Source organism: Callospermophilus lateralis, chromosome 6 (genome assembly GCF_048772815.1).
Source record: "Callospermophilus lateralis isolate mCalLat2 chromosome 6, mCalLat2.hap1, whole genome shotgun sequence".
Classification (NCBI taxonomy): domain Eukaryota; kingdom Metazoa; phylum Chordata; class Mammalia; order Rodentia; family Sciuridae; genus Callospermophilus; species Callospermophilus lateralis.
In genome coordinates, this window is record NC_135310.1 from 86,398,620 (window position 1) to 86,422,373 (window position 23,754).

At 35.5% G+C, this 23,754-nt stretch overlaps 1 protein-coding gene across 2 annotated transcripts in view; it reads left to right on the top strand.

Annotated features, from left to right (window-relative positions):
• Positions 1 to 23,754, top strand: part of Col12a1 (collagen type XII alpha 1 chain) — a 106,579-nt gene that overhangs the window by 72,092 nt on the left and 10,733 nt on the right. For both annotated transcript variants that reach the window (XM_076858491.2, XM_076858492.2), the window contains 15 exons: positions 1,684 to 1,807; positions 1,980 to 2,123; positions 3,736 to 3,900; positions 5,186 to 5,224; positions 5,321 to 5,459; positions 7,460 to 7,602; positions 7,970 to 8,079; positions 11,805 to 11,954; positions 13,396 to 13,473; positions 15,038 to 15,124; positions 16,512 to 16,565; positions 18,708 to 18,803; positions 19,356 to 19,409; positions 19,766 to 19,819; positions 23,251 to 23,304. In XM_076858491.2, the coding sequence (XP_076714606.1) occupies positions 1,684 to 1,807; positions 1,980 to 2,123; positions 3,736 to 3,900; positions 5,186 to 5,224; positions 5,321 to 5,459; positions 7,460 to 7,602; positions 7,970 to 8,079; positions 11,805 to 11,954; positions 13,396 to 13,473; positions 15,038 to 15,124; positions 16,512 to 16,565; positions 18,708 to 18,803; positions 19,356 to 19,409; positions 19,766 to 19,819; positions 23,251 to 23,304 (1,491 nt within the window). The remainder of the gene's footprint in view (positions 1 to 1,683; positions 1,808 to 1,979; positions 2,124 to 3,735; positions 3,901 to 5,185; positions 5,225 to 5,320; positions 5,460 to 7,459; positions 7,603 to 7,969; positions 8,080 to 11,804; positions 11,955 to 13,395; positions 13,474 to 15,037; positions 15,125 to 16,511; positions 16,566 to 18,707; positions 18,804 to 19,355; positions 19,410 to 19,765; positions 19,820 to 23,250; positions 23,305 to 23,754) is intronic.

Genomic DNA, 23,754 nt, shown 5'->3' on the forward strand with positions numbered 1-23,754 from the left:
ATGATACATAAATAGAAAATAAATATTCCTCTTATTTTTATCTTTGGCTACATGATATTTCTGCTGGAGAATTTAGAACATTCTGATTTTAATGTGTTTAAAACTTCCAACAATGATGAATTTCCATAAAAGGTCATTCAAAGTTCTAGACATCAAATGGATTATGATTGTCATGCCCTGTAAAGTGAGAAAAATGCAGTGACTGGAGTGGCTGTGTGGCCTCTGCTGCCCCCTCTATTATTACATTACAGATATTATCCTGCCCAGAAGAATGTCTATTATTGACCTGAAGGATATTTAATTTGTTTTCCTAAAATGTTAACTACCAATTATATTGCTGGGAAATTGCTTCATATTTATTTGTTGTACTAGATTAGGAACTGATAACAGCTGTATTTCTGTGAGAGACCTCCAAGAGTAATTCATCAGTTAGTCAAAACCTGCCTATAAAGCTGAGAATCTCATCCACCATTCCCAACATATCCATGAACAGATGAACAATCAAGCCTAGGGGCCCTAAACTATTTTGGACAGTCTCTTCAGACTTCTTTGAGAGTCTGATTCAGTCTATTATTAGCTATTCCTTAAAGACTCCTTCCAATTCAACCCGTCTGGTGAGGTTCCCCTAGGGCTCTAGGTGTTCCTTGCTCCGGAAGTATTTTTTCTATATCGCCATTACAGCAGATGTCTTATTACATTGTCATTATTTGTGTGGCTCTCTTCTATCTAAATATCTTAAAATCCTCTTTTCCTTTTCTTCTCTATTCATTTTGGCGAATTTTCTTTATTTTGGCAGTTTTTACGTCATTGTAGCATCTTTGAGACATTATAAAAATAAAATACGTTGAAATAAATGACAAGTAATTTCATAGAGAAACAACATCCTCATAATGAAATAGTACTTTATGAAATATACTACATTTCAAACCCTCAAATAATCCTGTGGACATTGTTCAACCCAAGAAGAGTAAAAAGTCTGGCCATATTCTTCTTGAAATGTGTTAACAATTAGGCTGTTTTTCACCCTTTTTAGAAATCAAGATTTCTAATAGAGATAGCTATTATATTTGATTAACTTCTGTGTATCAATTGGTCTGTATGTGTGATAATTAGTTCTTAAAGCAACCCTAGAAGGTAAATATGATGATCTCCACTTTACCGATGAAACTAAAGCCCAGAGAACTTGCCCAATGTCACACAGCTGTTAATGTATAGAGTTAGGATTTGAGCTACTATAAAGCCTGTACTCTTTCCACCAAAATCACACTCTTATTGTTAGTCATGAGTTCTGATTGTCATCACACTTGCAACATTTTTATATTACCGTTAAGAATGAATGTAGTAATGAGAAGGAATGGTTGGCGCAGAACTCTTAACATTCGAGTTCAGGATGGTGTGTCCTTGTTGCTAATGCTGAGACCTCAGTGTTACCCAGATTTACACTTCTCTGCCTACATCCTAGAGAAAGGCACACATGAATTACAAAATATTTTCATTGTTAATGTCAATCATGACAATTTCCTTGAAGGATTGGAAATTAGAGAGTTTAATGAGACAACAGAAGTCAGTGTTAAAATATTAGCCATATAATATTTTGCCATTCTGCAGCTAGAGGAAGCTCTGAGAAATTGAAATGTAAAATTAGATGACTGATACTCACTGGAAAACAACATTTTCTTTTAGGTTTCATTTGTACAGTACAGTGATGAGGTCAAGTCTGAGTTCAAGCTGAACACGTACAATGACAAGGCCCTAGCCCTTGGGGCCCTCCAGAATATTAGATACAGAGGAGGAAACACAAGAACAGGTACAGTTAATCAGGGTTTATGTGGATTTCACTCCCCAAAGCAGTCGGGGTAGTAGAACAGAATGTATCATCTCACCCTAATGTCTGGACTCTTATCAGTTGGGCATGACTCATGACATTTAGGTATTTTTCAGTGAGATGATACTGAAATGTTCCATGCCACACCCTGTAGGCAAGGCCCTCACATTTATCAAGGAGAAGGTCTTGACCTGGGAGAGCGGCATGAGGAAGAATGTCCCCAAGGTGCTGGTTGTGGTCACGGATGGGCGGTCACAGGATGAGGTTAAGAAGGCGGCTTTTGTCATCCAGCAATCAGGTAATCACAAGCATGTATTTGATTGCACTCATTATTTTAAGCTTTTAATGTTCAGCAATGATTTCAAAAGACCAAAAGTCCTGATTTTATGTTATAATTCCATTTTACTCTGTATACCTGTAATGTTAATTTATATTTAATTATGGAAAAGTTAGATAATTGCTCAAAAATGATAGCAACGATAATGGGATAATCCTTGAGTAGCTCCCTGCCATAGCAGAAATGAATCCTAATGCTGGTTCCTGAGCAAGGAGAGACATAGGATTCCTTCAGCTGTAGCTCATCTTTTCAGAGGCAGACTTAAAGCAGACTGCTGAAAGATGTACTGCAAATAAGAAATGCCAAGATCTCAGCAAGCTATCTCTTGGGGATGTGTGTGGTGGGGGGTAGATCTTGCTAACAAAACACTCTGAGAGCCCCTTGACTTTTGGATTAGTTATTTAGGATTATTAGAGATGAAACTAGGTCTTTCAGTACTTGCATTAACACCCTCCCTGCCCCTGCAGTCCTAAGCAGGGTCCAAGGTAGATGTATTTTAGAAGGAATTCTATGTCATGCATGATCTGTGGCAATAAATTATAAGGCACTTTGTTACATAGAATTTGTCATCTGCACATACATAATTCTTTGACTAAAATTATGAATCATGATTAGTGCTGTTATACTATCTTCTTTCAATAGAGATTGTTGTTTGCACTAATCCTTTATTAGTTTATTGCCATTAGGTTATACACTTTCAGCAGATTTTCATATATTTTGGGTTTCTAGTTGATTTAAGTTTGGGATTTGGGATTATGAATGCTTGCTTCTTTAGTTGCTACACACACACACACACACACACACACACACACTCTTTATATTCCTTTCATATCTTTGTTTTTTTTCTGATGTCAAATGAAGCTTTTGGAATGAAAACTTTGTTTATTTGCATTAGTCTAAATAAAGGAATATTTATTGCCACTGGGAATTGCAAATTTTGAAGGTAGTCAAATTGCTGCTATTTTTTGAGCCTGAATTTGTTGAGAAAAATCAGTCTCAAGAATTCAAATTTAAAATAGCCCATTCTTGGTTTCTGAGTCACATATATTTAAATTGTTAATGGTACCTAAGAGAATTACAGTATTCATGTGTACATTAGGACAGTGGATTTGTGGAAGCCTGTGTACCTTACACCAGGTCTCTCTGCTTTTAAAAGCTTTATCTTTTAATTATTATGATCTAATGAATCAAACTTTATAAACCAGATAATAGATGAACCCAAGGGTGTTTAATAGCTGAGACACATCCCCAGCCCTTTTTATTTTTTTGTTTTGAGACAGGGTTTCATTAAATTACTTAGAACTTTGCCAAGTTGCTGAGGCTGGCAACCTGCAATCTTTCTGCTTCAGCTTCCCAAGCTGCTGGGATCACAGGAGTGCACCACCATGCCCAGTGCACATACTCATTAAAAGAACATATTTATCCATTAAAGAGAGTTTTTGTCAAATATCAGAACTTGCTGCACGTGCTAAGAAAATACAGTATCGTTTCTGATAAGATTTTATTTTGAATTGTTGAAACAATAAAGGACAGAAAAAGGATATACAATTTACTCTATAAATGTACTTTGCAGGGTTCAGTGTCTTTGTAGTTGGTGTGGCTGATGTTGACTACAATGAGCTTGCCAACATTGCCAGCAAGCCAAGTGAACGGCATGTGTTCATTGTGGACGACTTTGAATCTTTTGAGAAGATTGAGGACAACCTTATTACATTTGTTTGTGAAACTGCCACTTCGAGTAAGTCATGGTCAACATAGATCCATAAATTCATTGTCTTGGGAAATGGTTACTTATACACTAAATGGAATCATACTATATGGGATCAAGTCTGTGCAAAAATAGATCCTGGGAAATCACTTGAAAACCTGATGAGTCATTGTTCCATTGAGATCGTGCTAAATGTGTGCTTGTCAGAAATCTGTTTTTAGCCTAGAGGATGTAATAACCCTTATATGGAAATAAAGCATTTTAATATACTATTTCCCAACACCTCAGTGCCTGTGACAGTTAGAAAAATTAATCATCAGCTTAGAATTGCATATATAGAAACTCTTCCATGAGATGAAGATTTTCCCTATTCATTACCAGCTGGTATTCTGTCAACATTCAGGCATCAAGAAATCAATGGGCCAACTGGCTTATGCTTGCGTGCTCCATGGAAATTCAGTTGATTCTCATTTGTTTGTTTGGGTGTAAATTTTTCTTATACCAAGTTCAGCTTTTGAACTACGGGGAAGGACTAAAGATCAATTAAGTCAATTTTTCTTCTTCCTTATCCATTTTGGGGTATGAGATTAGGGAGACAATTATGTGACCAGTTTACACTCCTAATCCTACGCAGGGCTCTAGTTTACAAGTGTCATATTTTCCCTATTAAATATTATATTATAAATATAAAATTCTGGTTTGAGGTGGCAACAGTGAACAAAACTCAGGGATTTACTGTGAAAACTTACACTGAACTCCAGAATGGAGCTGCCATGGTGAATGTGGGTAGAGGGCTGGAACTGTCTCCCTTCTTCTCCTGGATGCAGCATTCTGGTACCTCTGGCTTTGGGAGATCCAAGGTGAAAATTGTGCTATACTTGTCACTGTTATGTGTGGTAGACAGTGAAAGGCTAGAGGTTTGGCAGAGAAGAGGGTTACGGATGAATGAACTTTTTTCCCTTTGCTTAAATCTCACATTTTCTGGGAGAGAATTTCTTTACTCTTGAAAAACAGGTGAAAATTTTCCTCTTCAATTCCATTTTATTATTTTTAAGAAAAATTTAAAATTCCAATTTGATTAGAGAATATTCAGAAAAGTTTATTTTTCCTATTAATAATAATAGCATAATTTTATTAATATTACATTTTTCCTATACACAAGAAGCCTATAAGAAATAAAAGGCTAAATCAACAAGTTAACTTTTATAAATAAATGAACAGATTCATGACTTGATGTGCATACATTTCTGCTCTCTGTGTGTGTGTAGAGTTTGTATATCATGTTGTCATACTTAAAGACTTCTGTACATTTCAGGTTGTCCTCTCATTTATTTGGATGGCTACACCTCACCAGGTAAGCATTTATGTCCTTGGACTAACTTCTTTCTAGATTTAAGGAATAAAATTGTTAAAATATACTCATTTTAGTAATTTCTTCTTTGATATAAAGGATTTAAGATGCTCGAAGCATACAACTTGACAGAAAAGAATTTTGCTTCTGTCCAAGGAGTCTCTTTGGAGTCAGGGTCTTTCCCCAGCTACTCCTCTTACAGGCTTCAGAAGAATGCCTTTGTGAATCAACCCACCGCGTAAGTGTGAAAACAGGAGGTTCCCTTTTCCTTAAAATGGGCAAGAGGTTCTTGAAATATTTGCTGACTTCCTAGAATCTTGGGACTTCAGAATTGTCAGAAGACTTGTTATGGATCACCAACTCTGTTTTCCTTAAATAGAATTGGGTTAATTATCTTCCATCAAGTTGTGTGGCAGGTTGAAAGCAAGGAACTAGGACTCATGACCCACTATTCCCAGATCCAAGAATCTAACCTGATTCTTTGGAATTGAAGGCGAGGGTTGTAGTTATACTCCTTCTAAGAGAGGCTGTTAAAACAGGAAGGCAGCTTATTATAGTGAAGGTATCCCCCTGTGGTGCAGAATGACTGGCTGAAATAAATGAAAAACAAGAGCAAGAATTCTTTTTAGTGTTTCAGACCTCTAGAAAATGAAGGGCTGCAGTAATTTTGCTTGTCCGTGATCAGACAGGCAGCAGTTAGTTTTTATTGGCTAATACTCTAGCAATCTGTTGGGTAGCTCTGGAGGTTTGCACTTGGATATGATAACAGAAATATGTATTTCTTATTCATTAAAACTAAAACTTTTTAATGTTGAAAATATGTGTTTAGCAACTTGTGGAGAGAAAAGAATAAGAAGAAATAAAGCTTTCAGAAACTTAGGACAGGAACAGAAAATAATGTCTGAAATTTGAAATGCTCTGGGAAAGCTAGTGGAAAATTCAGACTAAAACCAAAGCTGATTAATTTTAAGGAGGTGCAGATTGTATTGTAGTTTGACCAGATTGTAACTCCTGATTCTTCTATGGTTAGCCATGTTGGTTTGAAGTGCTTGAGTTTTCAGCAAACCTCAATAACCAATGTTCAACTCTTTCAGTCACCTCAAGGTACATTTTAACTTACAACATACTATTGTGTTTGCAAGAGTCAGAACTTTTGAATGAAAGGAAAGAAACATAAACGTAATTGAATTATTACTATTTTTTCACAAGGGCTAGTTAAATAGGGAAAGAGAGAAAAGGGTTACATGAGAGATGAGGTAATAGGGAGAAAATATTATTTTTAACATGGATGTGCATAGATATTTCTTGAATATATAAATGGCATCTTGCCAGCTTTCTCAGAGCATTTGACGATACAAAGCAGCACTATAGTCCAGAAGTATTGGTTACACTGTAGGAGGACATGTGGTCACAAGACACATTTTATGCCTTAGGCCAAAATTGGTAGAGGCATAGCTTCTTTTCTGTCCAAGATTCGATTATCTAGGCCTTTTTTTCTTCCTTCAGGGAGAAAGTGTTACATGGTCTCAGACACAAAAAGATCAAATCTGCTTAAAAAATTCTTCCAGGACAAGGTTGACTCAACTCTGGAAGGACACAGGGGACCGAGTTTTTTGTCTCCCAGCCTTAGAGCCAAGAAACGTTTCCTTTTAATTGACTCACATTTCTTTATCAGCACTAAACATTTGTACATGTACATGGCCTTAACATTTACAACTGGTTTTATTTTTGGGAATATGTAGGCTTCTTGAAGTGATTTATTTGATTTCAACAGAGGAATTTGGAAGTGCAAAACATTATCAGTGATAGGGAGAGAGAAATTAAAACCATAACCCACTTGCCTGTGATCTTATCCCCTTGACATTGGAAATTAATGTTAATCAGATTCATTCTCTTCACATGATATCTATAGTAATAGTGTTTATCACCCTAAAATTATTACATGATATTATAGTCCTCTATGTGTCTAGAAGAAATTCATTATTAAGGGTAGAACAAAAGACTATTCAGTAATTTCCTAGACTTTTGTGACTTTATCAAATAAATAATCTGCTATTTTCATAATGGGTCTTTAGTGTTTATTCTTTTGATGTATTTTATAAAATTTTCTCCTTTTATTATTGAATCGGTTGATTGTAAATAGTCCCTCATAATGGGATTATGGTCTAATGGTTTTCTCTGTTTCTGATGAAAAAAAATCCTTATTTATTTATTAACCTATTTTGTTTTATCTCACAGAGACCTGCATCCAAACGGACTTCCTCCTTCATACACAATTATACTATTGTTCAGACTTCTCCCAGAATCTCCCAATGATCCTTTTGCAATTTGGCAAATTACAGACAGAGACTACAAACCACAAGTTGGAGTGATTGCAGATCGTAAGGATTTTATCCTGTTTTAAGGCACATGCAGACATAGTTTTGATTGTGTTTTTCCCTTTCCTTCTCTTTTCTCTCTAGAGACCTTCTGAATATAACTAAGTTCATACTGAGTACTTGGTTATTCAGAATTTGAATAGTATATGTTTTAAAACTCACACACACACACACATATATATATATACTTAGTATATGCTTTTATATTAAACTTTTAAAAATATAACATCAGTAAATATTCTACTTTTATATTAGTGCAAGTGAAATTATTGAAACTTTTAGAAGTTTTCCAATAAGGGTGGTTTGCTAATACTTACAATAAAAAGTATGCCATGCATGTGATTTAATAACCATCTTATGTTGCTTACAGCTTCTAGTAAGACATTATCATTCTTCAATAAGGATACAAGAGGCGAGGTGCAAACAGTTACATTTGACACAGATGAAGTAAAGACATTATTTTATGGAAGTTTTCATAAGGTAAAAATGTAAGATTATCTGAGTCTTATTTCTAAAAAAAGGATATGACTTAAAAATAAAAACTAATTTCTTTTATTATTTATTAAGATGTCATGTTAAATTGGTAGAGTTCTAGCTATGTCTTTCAAAAGGATAATACTATTTTAGATAATTTGATTAATTCATAAATTTGAGGTAATGATTCTATTAGTTAAGAGATTATTGCTGGTGGGTGTGGTGGTACAGTCTGTGATCCCAGCTACTTAGGTGGCTGAGGCCAGAGGACCTCAAGTTCTAGGTCAGCCTGGGCAATTTAGCAAGACTCTGCCTCAAAATAAAAAATTAAAGGGGCTGGGGATGTAACTCAGGAGCAAAGTTCCTGGATTCAATTCCCAGTATTAGAGAGAGGGGGCAGGGTAGGAGAGAGAGAGAGAGAAAGAGGGAAGATGGATAACTACTATTAACCTATTAATCTTTTAATTTATTTTCAAAGTTTATATCTTTTCAACATTTGAATCAGATGGTTACAATATTGTTCACCTATTTTTCTGCTTGTCATTTTGTTGTGAATGTTTATGTCTTCAAGTTTGGGAAGCTTAATAATTTAGCAGATTATATTTTAATTGATACTATTCTATATAGAACAGGAGCTTTTTGCTTGCTTGCTTATTGAAAAGTCACAAACATGCTAGTGAACTATAAACTAGTTCAACTAGTTGACAAATAAGTATTGAAGTTAGGAGCATTAGGAAAAAAAAGGGTCAGTCTAGGTTAGGAATAAACCTTTTAATGATATCCCTTCATGCATTGGAGTATGTTAACAGGAACCAGTTACTGCACAAAAGGTCTAAAATTTCTACAAGTATGATATGCAGAAAGATTAGCCCCACATAAAAAAGACAAATATTTCCAGTTCAATCTGACCTCCCTCTAACTTGAATTGGTTTAACATGATTTCTTGCTGTTTCTACTCTCAATGAAACCTGGTTTCTCTCCCGGATGTTTTTCTAATTCATAAATTAGATTCATGATAAGGATGGTAAAAGACTTTCTTTATTGACTTCAAAGAGGCTCCAAAGTGCACATCAATAGTACCCCCCCCAAAAAAAAATAAATAAAAGAAAAAAATCCTTTTACTATAATATATTTACTTAAAATTTTATTGACTTTCATGTAGTACAGTAAAATAAATTCCTCACTGGGAAAGCAAATTCTAGCAAATTCTAGTTTGGAGGATATTATTGGTTTCAAGTGATCCTTTTCTGATAATAGATGTTGAATCTGGCATTTTTTTGCCTATTGGGTAACGTGCTAAGAAGGACTATTTTTATTTTTTCTTTTGTATCCACTTAAGATGTTGAGAATCATCTTCTACTAAACAACCAATAACCACTTAGTAACTATTTAAAAATTTCCAATGTTCATGGAATGCTTTCTTTGAGCCAAAAAAGGCAAAAGGCAGTATTTTTCAGAGATCTATAATAATATTCATTAATTACTACAAATCAAGATAAGTTTTTTTACATTCCCTTCTTATTATTTGTCTTCCCACTGAGGTATTGCACTCTCGGGCTTTACATAACACCCCTTCTTTCTCCTTCTTTGTCTTCTCTTCCTAAATTCTCTTTCTTTTTATTTCATAATCTGTCCTTAGTTTTTTTTCTTTCCCTTTTCACTAAGTCCTTTCCCTCCTTCACTGCTTAACCTCATTCTTTTTTTTCAAAAACAGTTTTATTAAAATATTTTTTAAAAAAACTTTTATCTTTCATTTTTTTCCTTATGTGGTGCTGAGGATTGAACCCAGCGCCTTGCATGTGCTAGGTGAGCACTCTGCCACTTAGCCCCAGCCCCAGCCCCTTTATTGAAATATTTTTGATATATAAAATTGTATATGTTTAAGGTATATGAAAAAGTGATATACATTGTGAAATGATCTTCACAATCAAGATAATTAATATCAATTAACATTACTTCTGCATAGTTACCATTTTCTGTGTGTGTTAAAAAAACTTAAGTCTAGCCCCTTAACAAATTGTAAGTATACAACACCCCACCCATTCCTTTAACCCACCCTCACGTGTCCCATCAGTGCACGTACTGCCTGGGATCACTCCCAGCTACTTGCATTCTTACTGAGCTAAGGATTCAAGCTCTCTTTTTTCACTTTCCATCTAATTTCTGAACTGAGGTTCTTCAACCTTGTCTGGGAATGAGCAGAAGACAGTTAGTGATGATGGCAGGAAGAGGGCCCTTTGGAGAGAAGAGAATAGCTAAATGAGTTTAGAGTTGACAGTTATCACTTTTTGTACAGTCTCTTGAAAAACTTTGTGTGTGTGTGTGTGTGTGTGTGTGTGTGTGTGTGTACCTTCTACTGATAATAGATGAGGTAGATCCATGTGAGAAATAAAGTAGGTGAAAAACAGAGTTTTAGGAATTGTCAGAGCCTGGGAAGGGAGATGAGTGGCAGTTGAGAAATACCTTAAATACTTGAGACAGTGATCTGATAAGCTCATCTGAAATGTAATGTATGTGTTTAAAACATGCACTATGCAGTAAAATAAATAATCACTGAATAAATAATCACAAAATGTGTCTTTAGGTTATGCTTCTTATGGTTAGCATAAATGACAAGTGCATTTGGAGTGATTCTGATACAATTTTTTTTTTTAAATTTTGATTTTGAAATAATTTTTGTGGATACCATGAGTTTTCACACTATGAATGTTTGCTTCTGTGGTTGTTCACATAAAGAGTCAATAAAATTCACACAAGAGTCTAAATCCTATTATATGATAAATATCCTTGAAATGCTTACATAATGTTCATTTTGATTTCAGTATTAGTTGATTTCCTTGAGGGTCTTTAAACTTTATTTTAGCCAGTTGTATATAAAAACAATATGTAATTCATATTTATCATAGATATGATAAAATAATCCATGTGGGAAAATTTCTACTTTAAAAGTAAAACTTTAGAAATTAGTCTTAAGTTTATTGACTCAGAACATTTAAGAGAATTTATGTTCTTTTTAACTTTCTGCCAAACTTTTCAAAGTAATCATCAAGTGCTCACTTGAGTATTTGTGCTGATATAAGTGGAAACTATGAGCATAACCCTCAAGTCAAAGATTACCGACAACTATTCTTTACATTGCTGGAATACAAATGCTTTAATAGTTATCTGTACTAATAGATTTCTTAACATTCTGTGTCTTCAGAAGCAGACACAAAATTAATCAACGTAAGTGCTTTTTTTCCTTAAGAGGAAATGAATCTAAAGTTCTATTAATTTCCAGGGTTGAATCTCTACAGAAGATATTTTATGGCTTATAAAGAATTTTTGGCTGAGACTGGGAAATAAGCTAAAAATTGAATTGAGCAAATTATTGGGAGACATTTGAAGCTCCTTTGTACTAAGCATACATATAAATGATTTATCAATTCTACTTTGTTAGTTCTTTAGAGTTTGCAAAGTCCTTTTACCCACTACCTCCTTTCTAGTCATCTCAGCAAGGGTACACAGTGAGCAAATAAGAAAGTATGGGTGTACATATGGATGACAGAAACTGAGACCAGAGAGGTTAAGTGGCTTGTTTAGTTTCATATGGTTAATAAATGACATTGTTGACATTACAACCTGGTTCTTGGTTTTGAGTTCAAGACTCTTGGTTTGGGATGAGAATAGCTAATTTTTTTTTTTTGGTGGAATTTTTATAATGGAAACAAATTTGTTTCCATCTTTTTTAGATTCATATTGTAGTGACTTCAAAAAGTGTTAAGATTTACATAGACTGCTATGAAATTATAGAAAAAGACATAAAGGAAGCTGGAAATATCACAACGGATGGTTATGAAATTCTTGGAAAACTCCTTAAAGGTGAAAGGAAATCAGCCACAGTAAGTAATGTCTTTATGTTTCTTAGTACTTTGTGCTCAAAAATTGATGTGTCATTTTTTAAGTAGTGCAGTAGGTTTTATTTATTTTTTTCTCAGTGAGTTCTAAATTGCCAAGTCTGAAACATTGGAAAAGTGACATTTAGAAAATATGCTACCAGCAGCCTGTAACATTGTGCCTTACTGCTAGAAACAAAAGAAGTTGTTCAGGCACCAGGAAACATTGTGTAGTTGTCTTTAAACAGGATCAAGTTGCAGGAAAACAATGCAGAGTTGCCAGCATACCCAGTGAAATCTAAAATAGTTCCTTTTTTATTCTTCAAAGATAATAATTTTTTAGTGCATTTTTGTGCAATTGGGACATTAAACATTAAACTAGCAATGACTGTCCTGGGTCTGCTCATAGAGGAGCCGTTAGTCTATCTCAGAAGGATCAGTGTAGCTGAGCAGCCAGCTGACGCCTTATTCTCAGGTTTCATTGCCAACTTTGCTCACAATGTGATCTGGTAATAAAGACCTCAATCTAAAGCTTTCACTGTACTGTACAAGGATAATTAAGCCATATTAAATGTCAATCAATAAACATTGTCCTAAAAGCTAATAAAGTTCTTTGGCTTCTCTTATTATTATTTTTAATGTCATTATTTATTTAATTTGGCTTTGTTCCATGAGCAGGATTTTCTATCAGATTCAAAAGGGAAATTTTTAGTTTTCAGTATAGAAAGAATTAGCTCAAAATTTAATGAAGTTATGATTGAAACCCAAACTTTTTGTTGAAGTTGGATTTAATATTTAAGTAGAATGATTACATTAGGTTTTTAAAAGAATGAATACATCTAGACAACCTTTTTCTTTTTGCCAAAAGAACTACATTTTATATTTTTGAACTATAGGAGGTATATGCTATATTAAAATAATTAAATTGAGGGCCAATAGAAAAGTTACTTGTCAATCTGTAGCCTACAGTTAGAAGTTAGAACAGGTGCACCTTATGGAACAGAAATCATGAGCAAAAAAATCATCAGTTTTAGAGTGAGAAGTGATTTTTTAAATGTAACTTTTCTACAAGGCTGGATTAATAAAAATTGATTTGAATATATGTAGTCTTAAAATTTATTTAAGCATATAAATGAATAAAAAACAAAAACTCACTCAAACATTACTTTAAAAGTTCATTTAAAAAACAAAAGTCACTCGAAAAAAATCATTGCATTTTAGCCAAAGAAACAAATCAGGAGTGAGAATTTCCCATTTGTATTTCACTTTATTATCTTTCTCAAGCATATATTTTAATATTCTTCCCTTATGAAGTAAGGGGCACATTCTCTGGGCCTTGTATCCTTGGGAAAATCTGTGTGAGAAGTTGGCAAAGATTAAAACTGGAGACGTTAATATAAAACGTTCTTCAATTGTCTGTAGCTAATGTTGCTGTTGTTTTTTGCAGTTCCAAATTCAGAGTTTTGACATTGTCTGCAGTCCGGTGTGGACCAGTAGAGACAGATGCTGTGATATTCCTTCTAGGGTAAGTGAAAGGGAATGGATCTGAGTGGTCCCCCAGGACTAAGTCCTTGTGATGCAGATGGTTTGGGAGAGGAAGTGCCACTCAGCAGCTGCATTTCCAAATTGGAGCCAAGGGACACACAACATGTACTCATCGGCTACATAGTCCAGGCCACTGCCTGTGTGACTTCCTTGCAAGCTACGAATGTACAAGACCATATCTGGAAATTCTCTAAAAGTCAGAAAAACTCTGCTGAGTCAATGTGTTTGACAAACCTACTCATTACTGCAAAGCCCTCCTATTCCTTATAAAATATGAGCATTTTACAGAATCAGTCATCATCTTTCTGAATGTCTAGGGATTTTTAGATGATAGAAATAATCATATTTCTTTTTGAGATGCTGGCTTTCTCCCTTAGTATTTCTGTAGGAGGTAGTAGTAACAAAATTGAATGTTCGTGATGGATTTAAAGCTTTGCAAACAGAGAACTGCATACATCCATGAGTGTACATTATTTAGTCAAGAAGTATTTATTGAATATTCATCATAAGCCACACACTGTTCTTTTGCTAGGGTTACAGCAATAAAAAGTGAGTGTCCTTATGAAATACAGGGGGAGAGAAATAATTCACAAGAGATATATAAAGTTGGCTCTCCTTCTGTGGATTCAGTATCTATGAATTCAATGAACTGCAGATTGAAAATATTTTAAAAATTGTTTCTGTACTGAGTATGTGTAGACATTTTTCCTTGTCATTTTCCCTTTAACAGTATAATGTATCACCTGTTCATAGCATTTACATTGCATTAGGTATTGTTAATAATCTAGAGATTATTTAAAGTCTACAGGAGATGTGCTTAAGTTATATGCAAATATTGCATCATTTGAAATAAGGAACTTGAACATCCTTAGATTTTGGAATTGGCAGGGAGCCTTGTAACCAATCCCCCACAGATACTGAATGAGTGAGAATCCTAGAGTGAGAATCCTAGGATGATATACATATCAGGGTAAAGGGACAGGGAATGATTGTAGGTATCATCAACCCTCAGTGATAAGGCTGAGAATTAGGCAGAGCCTGAATAAAGTGAGGGAGCAAACTTTGTGGATAATGGAGGAAGAGCATTCTATACTCCAAACAGCTGAGACACTCAAGATCAATGGGGCTGGAGCAAAATGAAAGTGAAGGGTAGAGTGGTAGGCATTGAAATGGGCTTGATGGTGGGGAGTGGGTTTGCAGAGCATGAGGGAGTTGTAGGTCATGGAAAGGTTTTGGATTTTCTTTTTTTTCCTGAATGAAATGGGACATGATATTTAAGATATACAGTGTTTCTCTAACACTGGATTAGAGAAAATTGGATTAAATTACTAGTGGTCCTGGTGGTCTTGTAATGTCATGTGTGGTTTCCTCAAGTAAAATGAAAATATAAAGGAGTCAAACAAGTTTTAATTTAAGACTAGTTTTGAAATGTTAACAAGAAGTTATTTCTTCAAGTTGGTAAAAAAGAATTTCTTGGAGGTGGGAGATGGGAAGTCCTCCCCAACTTTTAAATCTAAAAATAAATATTCTTTTCAAATTTTCAGAGAGATGAAGCAAAATGCCCTGCTCTTCCAAATGCATGCACATGCACACAGGACAGTGTTGGACCTCCAGGGCCTCCAGGACCTGCAGTAAGGAAACTGAAATTCTTTTTGCTTTTTAAATCTTTGGAGTGATCATCAGTTTGTCAGTATGGCGTTCATAAAAAGCTTCTATGCATCTGTGTTTTCTGGGATAGAGTAAGTTTAATTGGCTAATTGTCTAGTCTTTGAGAGCTTTTCTCTTAAAGATAGGAATCTTATAAATGGGTTTACGTCTATAGGTATATGATTTTGAAAATTCCTTTCATCTTCTGAAAGTTTTTGTATGAATGGAGTAGGGCTGTGTTTGAGAGGCTGGCCTGCAGTTAGAAGTTAGAACAGGTGTACCTTATGGAGCAGAAATCATGAGCACAACATTTAAAGAGAGAAGTTCACATGTGTGATGTCACAAACTCTGGGTGAAAGTACTGGAATTTGGAATAACTTGAATGAGAAAACTGTGGCCAGGTCTATTCATGGGCAGCAGGAAGACTTCAAGGCAAAACATTGACTATTGAAGCGATAGACCTCATTTAGTCAATTCAACAAGGGACCTGAGCCACTTTGAGAAATGGAAGTGATAGCTCTAAGTCCTGTTGGCTTCTTTTAACAAAATGGATAATTAAAATAGAAGCAGCTCAAGAATTCTCAGGACACCAAATTTTACTGTACTTGGGTCATAGCAAATAACAAAGTGATTTTAGGTTGATTGCAAAATAGCTTTTCAAATAGAAATTGAGTTACCATTTTTTTAAGTGACAGTGACTTACCTGATTTATATTTATAAACATAAAATTACATCTTATGTGTGACAGATGTTTTTGAGTAGTTTTTTCTCTAGTTGTGAGATCACATTCATGGATGTCACTATAATATTTATTTAGTCTTTGCTTAGTGGTTTCTGGTTTCCTGTTAAGTACATTTTCTGAACTTCTGAGATCATATTTTGTTGATATTATTTCCCCTGAAAAATGCAATTCACATGATTCCTAAACATATTTTTCTCTTTACTGTAGTCAAGTAATGTTTGCTTTTCCTAATTTTCAAATTCCCTAACCCCTAAATTTCAAATGAACTTTACATTTTGATATCAGTAAAATACAGAATGTAAAAAGTAAGACATTTAGAATGTTCAAAGTTTTGAAATTCTCTTTCTCCTCATATTTCAATGATATGACTTTGTGTGTGTGTGTGTGTGTGTGTGTGTGTGTGTGTGTGTGTGTGTGTGTGGTACTGGGAATTGAACCCAGGGCCTTGCATATGTTCTACCATTGAGCCCTCAGCTCTGATGTGAAATTTTTATTTCAGTTCTTTACAAGTAGCTATGGAAGTATTGATTTTTTTGAGACTTAATTTCTTCTTGAAGCAATTTTTATACATCAACTTCTTTCTACTTTCCTACCCAGAAACTAAAATGTACCCTTACTATGTATTTTAGGGAGGACCAGGTGCTAAAGGTCCCAGAGGTGAAAGAGGTATTAATGGAGCAATTGTAAGTATATTTTAGAGTGCATTTAAATGTTCACTATTATGTTGAAGTCTGGTTGTTCAAATTTCCACTAAAGAGATTATATGATCTTGAGCAAGATAGTTCAGGTTTAACATGCATTTTAGTCAGCTTTTCTTTGCTGTAACTAAAAGACCTGATAAGAACAACTTAGAGGAGGAAGAATTAATTTTGGCTCATAGTTTCAGAGTCAGTCTGTGGTTGGCTGACTTCATAACTCTGGGCCCAAGGGAAGGCTGAACATCATGGCAGAAGGATATGGCAGAAGAAAGTGGCTCACAACGTGGTGGGGCAGGGCAGGGAGAGGACTCTGCTCTCCTGGACAAAATATAAACCCTAAAGGCATATACCCCCAGTGATTTACTTCCTCTAGCCACACCCTACCTGCTCTGGTTACTGCTCAGTTAATCCATGTTGGTAGGTTAATCCACTGATTGGGGTACAGCTCTCATAATCTTATCATTTTACTTCTGAACATTCTTCCAATGTCTCATGCACGAACTTTTAGGGGACACCTCATATTCAAACTGTAACGGTATATCTCAGGCAATATAATTATGATTGTCTTTTCTCCAGAGACAAGTGAGGGTTGAGAATAGTTGGAGAAAGAAATGCATGCTATAGCAGCGACACATGGGAAATCTGCAGAAGGTCCCTAAAGAGCTCTGCTGGAACATGGGGAAGGAGAATGGGTGAACTGGCCAACAGTTAAAAATTTCACAGGCAGCAGAGTCCCTCTAGAAAGCTGGAGCAATTTGGGAGCCATTTAGCTGCTCTTTTTTCATTTGTTTCAGAAAAATTGCTGAGTGGCCACATATGTGTTCACTAGGGTTCATGAGCCCCTTCTGCTAGTTATGCACTGGTCTTCTCTAAAAAAACTGAAGTTCTCTAGAGACAAAGCTAACTTAGGAAAGGGTGAGATTGGGGTGCTTACTCAGGTTTGCCTGACTCCAAGTTTATGCCCTTTCCAACAAGACAAATTGCAAAAAGAACTCCAACTTACAGTATCCAATCCATGGATATCTGGTTTTTTTCCTTACTTAATTTATGTACACTTTAGTCCTAGAAATAAGCACAAGTCTAAAAGAAATAATGACTAGCTTAAAATACAATTATTATTCACCCCTATCTTTAGTTTCAGTTACCCACACTCATTTAGGGTTCAAAATATTAAATGAAACATGTCAGAAATAAACAATGCTAAGTTTTAAATTGCACATCATTCTGAATAGCATGATAAAATCTTGCACCTGGGCTGTAAATCATCTCTTTGTCCAGTGTATCCATGCTGCATACCCTACCCACCCGATAGTCATATATTTATCTTGGTTATAAAATTGACTACCACAGTATTTCAGTGCTTATTTTCAAGTTTCCCTTATTTTATTGAATGACCTCAAAGCACACTCTTTTATTATAATTTGATATTTATAATTGTTCTATTTTATTATGAGTTATTGTTATTAATCTCTTACTGTGACTAATTTATAAATTAAAACTTTATCTTATATGTGTGTAGGAGAAAATGTAGTAAATATAGGGTTCAGCACTATCCTTAGTTTTAGATATCTACTTTGGGTCTTGGAATATTCCCTGAGGATAAGGGAGACTACTGTAAATCAAACTCAATGAAATTTAGGCTTTGAGCTCATATGAACATGAAAATATAAGTGCTGTTGTGAATTTATTTTACTTTCCAACTATTCTTTTTCTTTTTTTTTTTTTTTGGAATGTGGGTCCTGGGGATCAAACACAGGGCCTCAGGCATACTAGGCAAGCACTCTATCACTGAGCTACATCCCCATCCCTTTTTATTTATTTATTTTTTTTCTTTTGCAACAGGGTCTCACTAAGTTGTCCAGGCTAACCTCAAACATGTGATCTACCTTTCTTAACCTCCCAAATAGCTGGGATTACAGGCATGCACTGCTGTGCCTAGCTTCCAGTTGTTCTTTTAATGAATAGTAAAGGGAAGAAAAGAATGGCATTAATACCTCATAGATGTATAGATTTCTGAAATGTTTGCACAGACTATATGATTGATGTCTTAGAGTTATGAATACAAGTTTCTGTTAGCACTGGAGGACATTACATTACTTGTGGTCATCTCTCTATTGTGTATTTTAGGGGCCTCCCGGTCCTCGTGGAGATATAGGTCCTCCAGGCCCTCAGGGTCCTCCAGGTCCCCAGGGACCCAATGGACTGTCTATACCAGGAGAACAAGTAAGTACAAAAGCTTTGTGAAGGAAATGAGATTAGTGAATTAATTGAATATAACTGGAACTTTTTCTGTATTTTGACAAACTCAAATGTTTTCTCAGAAAGTTCAGCAAGACTAATCTCTTAGATAATGTCATATGGTAATGATGATTTCGTATGGTAATGATGATTTTTGAAGTGTATATAATATATTTAATAATAACTGTGTAAAAACATTGCTAGATATTTGACCTATAAAAAACTTCTTATAAGTAATGCATATATCCTTTCTGTTAAACTATGTTCTTTTAAAGTGGGTATGTTAGCCCATAATTACATAAAGTCACCTCATAACATATTAAGTGGAAATTGTAATATATAGCATATATAGTTTAAAAAGTGAGCATCAGTCCAAAAAAAAAAGGCTTATCCATCTCTCTTCAAAAATACTCCTTTGTGTCCATCTTTGATTCTGGATTTATAAAGTGCTGAAAATTTCATAAGTAATTTATATCTTTCCTTTGTACTTAATCTCTGTAAAATGCCTGAGAACTGTCTTCCCTTTGCTTACTCCAGGGTCGCCAGGGCATGAAAGGTGATGCCGGAGAGCCAGGACTTCCAGGCAGAACAGTGAGTTTTCCCACAAGTTGCCTTTTCTTTCACCTGCCATGCATTATTTGAAATGTTGCCTTTGTCATGCTTCAAAAGGTGAACCAAGGTCAGGCAGTGAAACACAAGCCTGGGTATGTTCTTCACATTGCTTCCCTTTCATACCCTTGTCTTGGTCTTCAAGTTTGTGCTGTTCAATTCAGGGATCTGCTTGTTGACTGATTATCTGTGTGTTTGGCCCTGGTTTCATGTTTTTTTTTTTTTTTTTCCAGAGTCCTTAGAACTTTACTTTAAAAATATTTTGGAGAATAATAAGATTTTTTTTCCCACACATGAAATATGTAACAGTATTTCACTTTTATTTCCTTCTGTTGTAGGGAACCCCAGGATTACCTGGCCCACCAGGACCAATGGGACCTCCAGGAGACAGAGTAAGTTTTCCTGGGCAGGCTGTCATGATATCAGAAGTGATAGCACACTCTTGCCTATTAGTTAGGAACCCTCATAACCCAGTTTGCATGACTAGAAATGAAGAGATCACGTACATTTGGAAGGCTACAGGGCCTGTGTTAGTAGGCCATCTGTCATTAGATAAATTTCAGGCTTTCTGAAACAATTTGGTGGGACTTTAGGGGAGTTTGACACTTTAATTTTGGGATTTTAAATTTATATTAGATTCAGAAAAAGTAATTCATTGAAGGAGCATTAGCTAATTAGGAGGAGATTCAAGATTTTTAGCAAATGGTTTTAAATCCTGAAATCAAAATCTATGTTACAAGGCAAATTTTTTTACAGTCAGAGAGTAACCTTGACTTTCATGGCATTCTCTACCAAGTCAGGACATCTTTGCTACATCTTTGGAACTCAAGTGCCACTTCTGAGGCCTCAATGATGTTTGCTGATATTTCATAGGGTCTTTGCCTATTTGCAGAAGATTTGATTCACTCTTAACTCAAGGTAAAAGAGGTACACATACCTTGGAAACCCAATCTTTCTAGGAGAAGTAAATGAAAAGCCCAGTGAAAATGACTACTTTGCTCTGTTCATTAATATTACAGAAACATTTGGTTCCAGAGCAGAACAACCTAGAGCTTTTAGAGTTGCTCAAAACAAACAAAAACTAATGGTTTTTCAACATCTTATGTTTAGACTAGTATGTACTCTGACCAATCAAGTTAAAGCATATGACTAGCAATGGTTTCTGAGGGGGCCAGAGATGTAATACCTGTCACTAAACATGTTGCTTTGTTAACTTTATTACTCCCCAAACACCATTAGGCGGGAGGTGATTATTCAGAAGGAGCAAAGATTAACCCAAATGATACAAAATAGTGGATGATATGCCAGTGAACTTTATTTATCTGCTCCCATGCCTACTTTTGAGTTTGGAGGAGGGAGCACTAAAGGGAGGTCAAAGAGAAAATTGTATTTTCTGAGTAGAACCTGGAGGTGGTATCAATGTATACATTTCTGTGACTCTTTTTGAGACTGGAACCTAAAGGGTTTTTGTGAATTTTTATTTTACAATGAAGGACAACAGGGAGAATATAATGGTGACAAGTTGATCTTTTCAATTAGAAAATAAAACTAAAAATAATGCAATCAATAAGTGATGCTAGGCAGACTTGCATGCTGCTATTACTGAAGGCTTGCTATGCCCATCAACACACCTTGGTGTGAGCTTTAGGCAGACAACGCTAGGTCCTGAATGTACATCCTATCCATACAGACAGCCATCATCATTGTCACAGCATCCCTGAAGAGTGAGGAATCAGGAGGAACTGTGTTTTTCTACTCTCAAACTCGAATCTTTGTCCGGTTTTGTGGTGAAGCCACCCAAGTCTCCTGGGATGAGCATATGAAAACTTTTCATGAAATTATTCTCTTCTTTCCTCCACAGTCTTGTACATTTTCCTATTGCTTTGTAAACTGCTACTGGAGATGAAAGGAGAATAGGAGAGTGCACAGCTGATGAGACAACAAATTTGGAGAGTGAGAGAGCTTGGGTATGGGGATCTCAGCTGAAAGAGAAGAAAAGAAATTTGATTTTGTGATAGACTTGAGAAAGTGGGGGGAGGAGGGAGAGGGAGAGGGAGAGAGAGAAAGAAAGAGAGTGCATATGTGTGCCCAAACACAAGGCCAGGGACCCTGGTGAGAAAGGAAGACTTGTTACCAGGACTGAATGGCTGGGAATGGGATGCATGGATTGTCTTCAGCACAGACGCTTATCAAAATGAGGAACATCTTCAGGGACTACTAGAAAGTAACAAAAGAACCAAATGTACAGATATCTTGTACATGGTATATATGAAAATGATCACTGGTATCTTAAGCCACCCCCATGTGGGTGGACATAGCACTAATTACTGCAACAAAAAGTGAATAATAAAGTAAAATTATAACACAAAGTTCTGTAGATGGTTCCATGGGTAGCCCTTCTGAGGATATCAGAATAAAATTGTCCTCACCCTAACTTAAATACATGTTTCTCCTAGAAGAATATGGTCAATCAGAAAGTTTCTAGGATGACTTGAATATTATTAAGAAATATGATCCTTATATAAAATATAAAAAAGAATGTACTATGTAGCAGTTGGAGAAATTCAGATGGAAGAAATGCTGTTCAAATTGTCCAAGCAATATCACGGAAACATTTTTATTTCTTAAGTGGCTCTCAGAAGTATCAGATGGACTTGGTGGCTGTTTTTTGTTAAGCAGGCCTAGATCTTTTAGAAAACAGCCTGAAATTTTATCCCTATAAGTTTCTGAAAAAAATTTGCTATGAGGGGAGGGAAAATATTTCTAACAAAATTTAAAGAAATAATTTGAACTTCTGTTGTAAAATCAATGGGCTAAAAAGAAATGTGGATATCTAATGCAGGCAGAGATCCAAATAATCCTGATGTTTGACACAGTTCAAGAATATGGATGAAATGATCACTCTTATTTTCTACAGGAAATGAGACAAAAAAATCTCCTATGACAGAGGAATGCAACAATCATAAACAACAACTTGACTCAGAAATCCTCCGCTGGATTTCAGAGATCAGCAGTTGGGAATGAATGTTAACTAGGTAGCGGGGTGACTCATTCCAGGCAGAATTCATTTGGCAGTGTACCGAGAGAAAAAAAACAACACATGAATGTTGGTGGACCAGCCAGAGAGTGAGCCTGCAAGGAGATGCACTCTGTCCTTCTTTCTTTGCCAGATGATACCGATGTAGTTCTTGCCTTTATGTGTGATGGGGAGACAAATGCCACTAAAAGGTTTAAGTGCATATTATGAGGATTGACACTTTCCTCTCCTGTGGGTGTAGGGCCAGTTAAAAACAATCTTGCTTCTTTTTGTGGGGAGGAGAGACTTCACCAGTAGTGGACACAAACTGTCCAGCCTAGCCATCTGGCAGTTGCTCAGGAAACCAAAGAGTTGAATGAATTGGCCTCTCCTTCATCCTGCATGAAACCACTCACTTGTCTCAATAACATTTTGTTTGTCCCAGGCTGTTTGTGGACTTGACTTTTTGGTAGAAAGGATCTTTCTTCCTTTATCCCTCTTCATACTTTCACAGAAGCAAAACCCAATATCTTTATGAAAGAAGTCTGCCTTCTTTGGAGATTACTTTGACTTTTAAAATGGCTCTATTTATAACTATACAAATAAGTGGACATAGAAATTAATTATTCACTAGAAAACATAGGCAATTTGAAATGATTTTTTGGTATGTTTGTCTTTATATTGAAACTTTACTTGCCCAAAAGCAAATTCTCATCACATGTGATTCTTAGTAATATGTTTAGCATCTTTTCTTCTCACTTCTTCAATCACCTCCCTAATCTGTACTTAATTTCATTTTTACAATAGGGCTTCACTGGAAAAGATGGTGCAATGGGACCCAGGGGCCCACCTGGGCCACCGGTAAGAATCAAATGGGTTATATGGTCGTCTTCCCCATCCCACAACCCCCTTATTCTCTATTCCTATACTGCTAGAGAAGAGCCAGGCAACTTGATTTGTGGGAACATTCCATCTGTGCTGGGGAATATATTAGTCAAGGGAGCTGTTTTCATTTTCCTAAATCAAACCATGCCAGAGAGAATAGATATGTCAAAATATAGTCTTTATGTTTCCAGTTATATTTGGAAAAAAAAAAGAAAATCCCTAACTTGGCCACTGACTGGCTACTGCCTCAGTTCCTTCCTCTTTACGTTGAGTGGTTGGGTTGATGATTTTATTGGTTACCTCCTGTTTTAGAATTTTAAGAGTCTTATGCCTATGATATGTTCATGTTAAAGACATTTAGTACTGAACACTATCAGTGGTTCTGAAAAATAAGCTTTATCCACAACTAAAAAAGGGTCTTCTAAT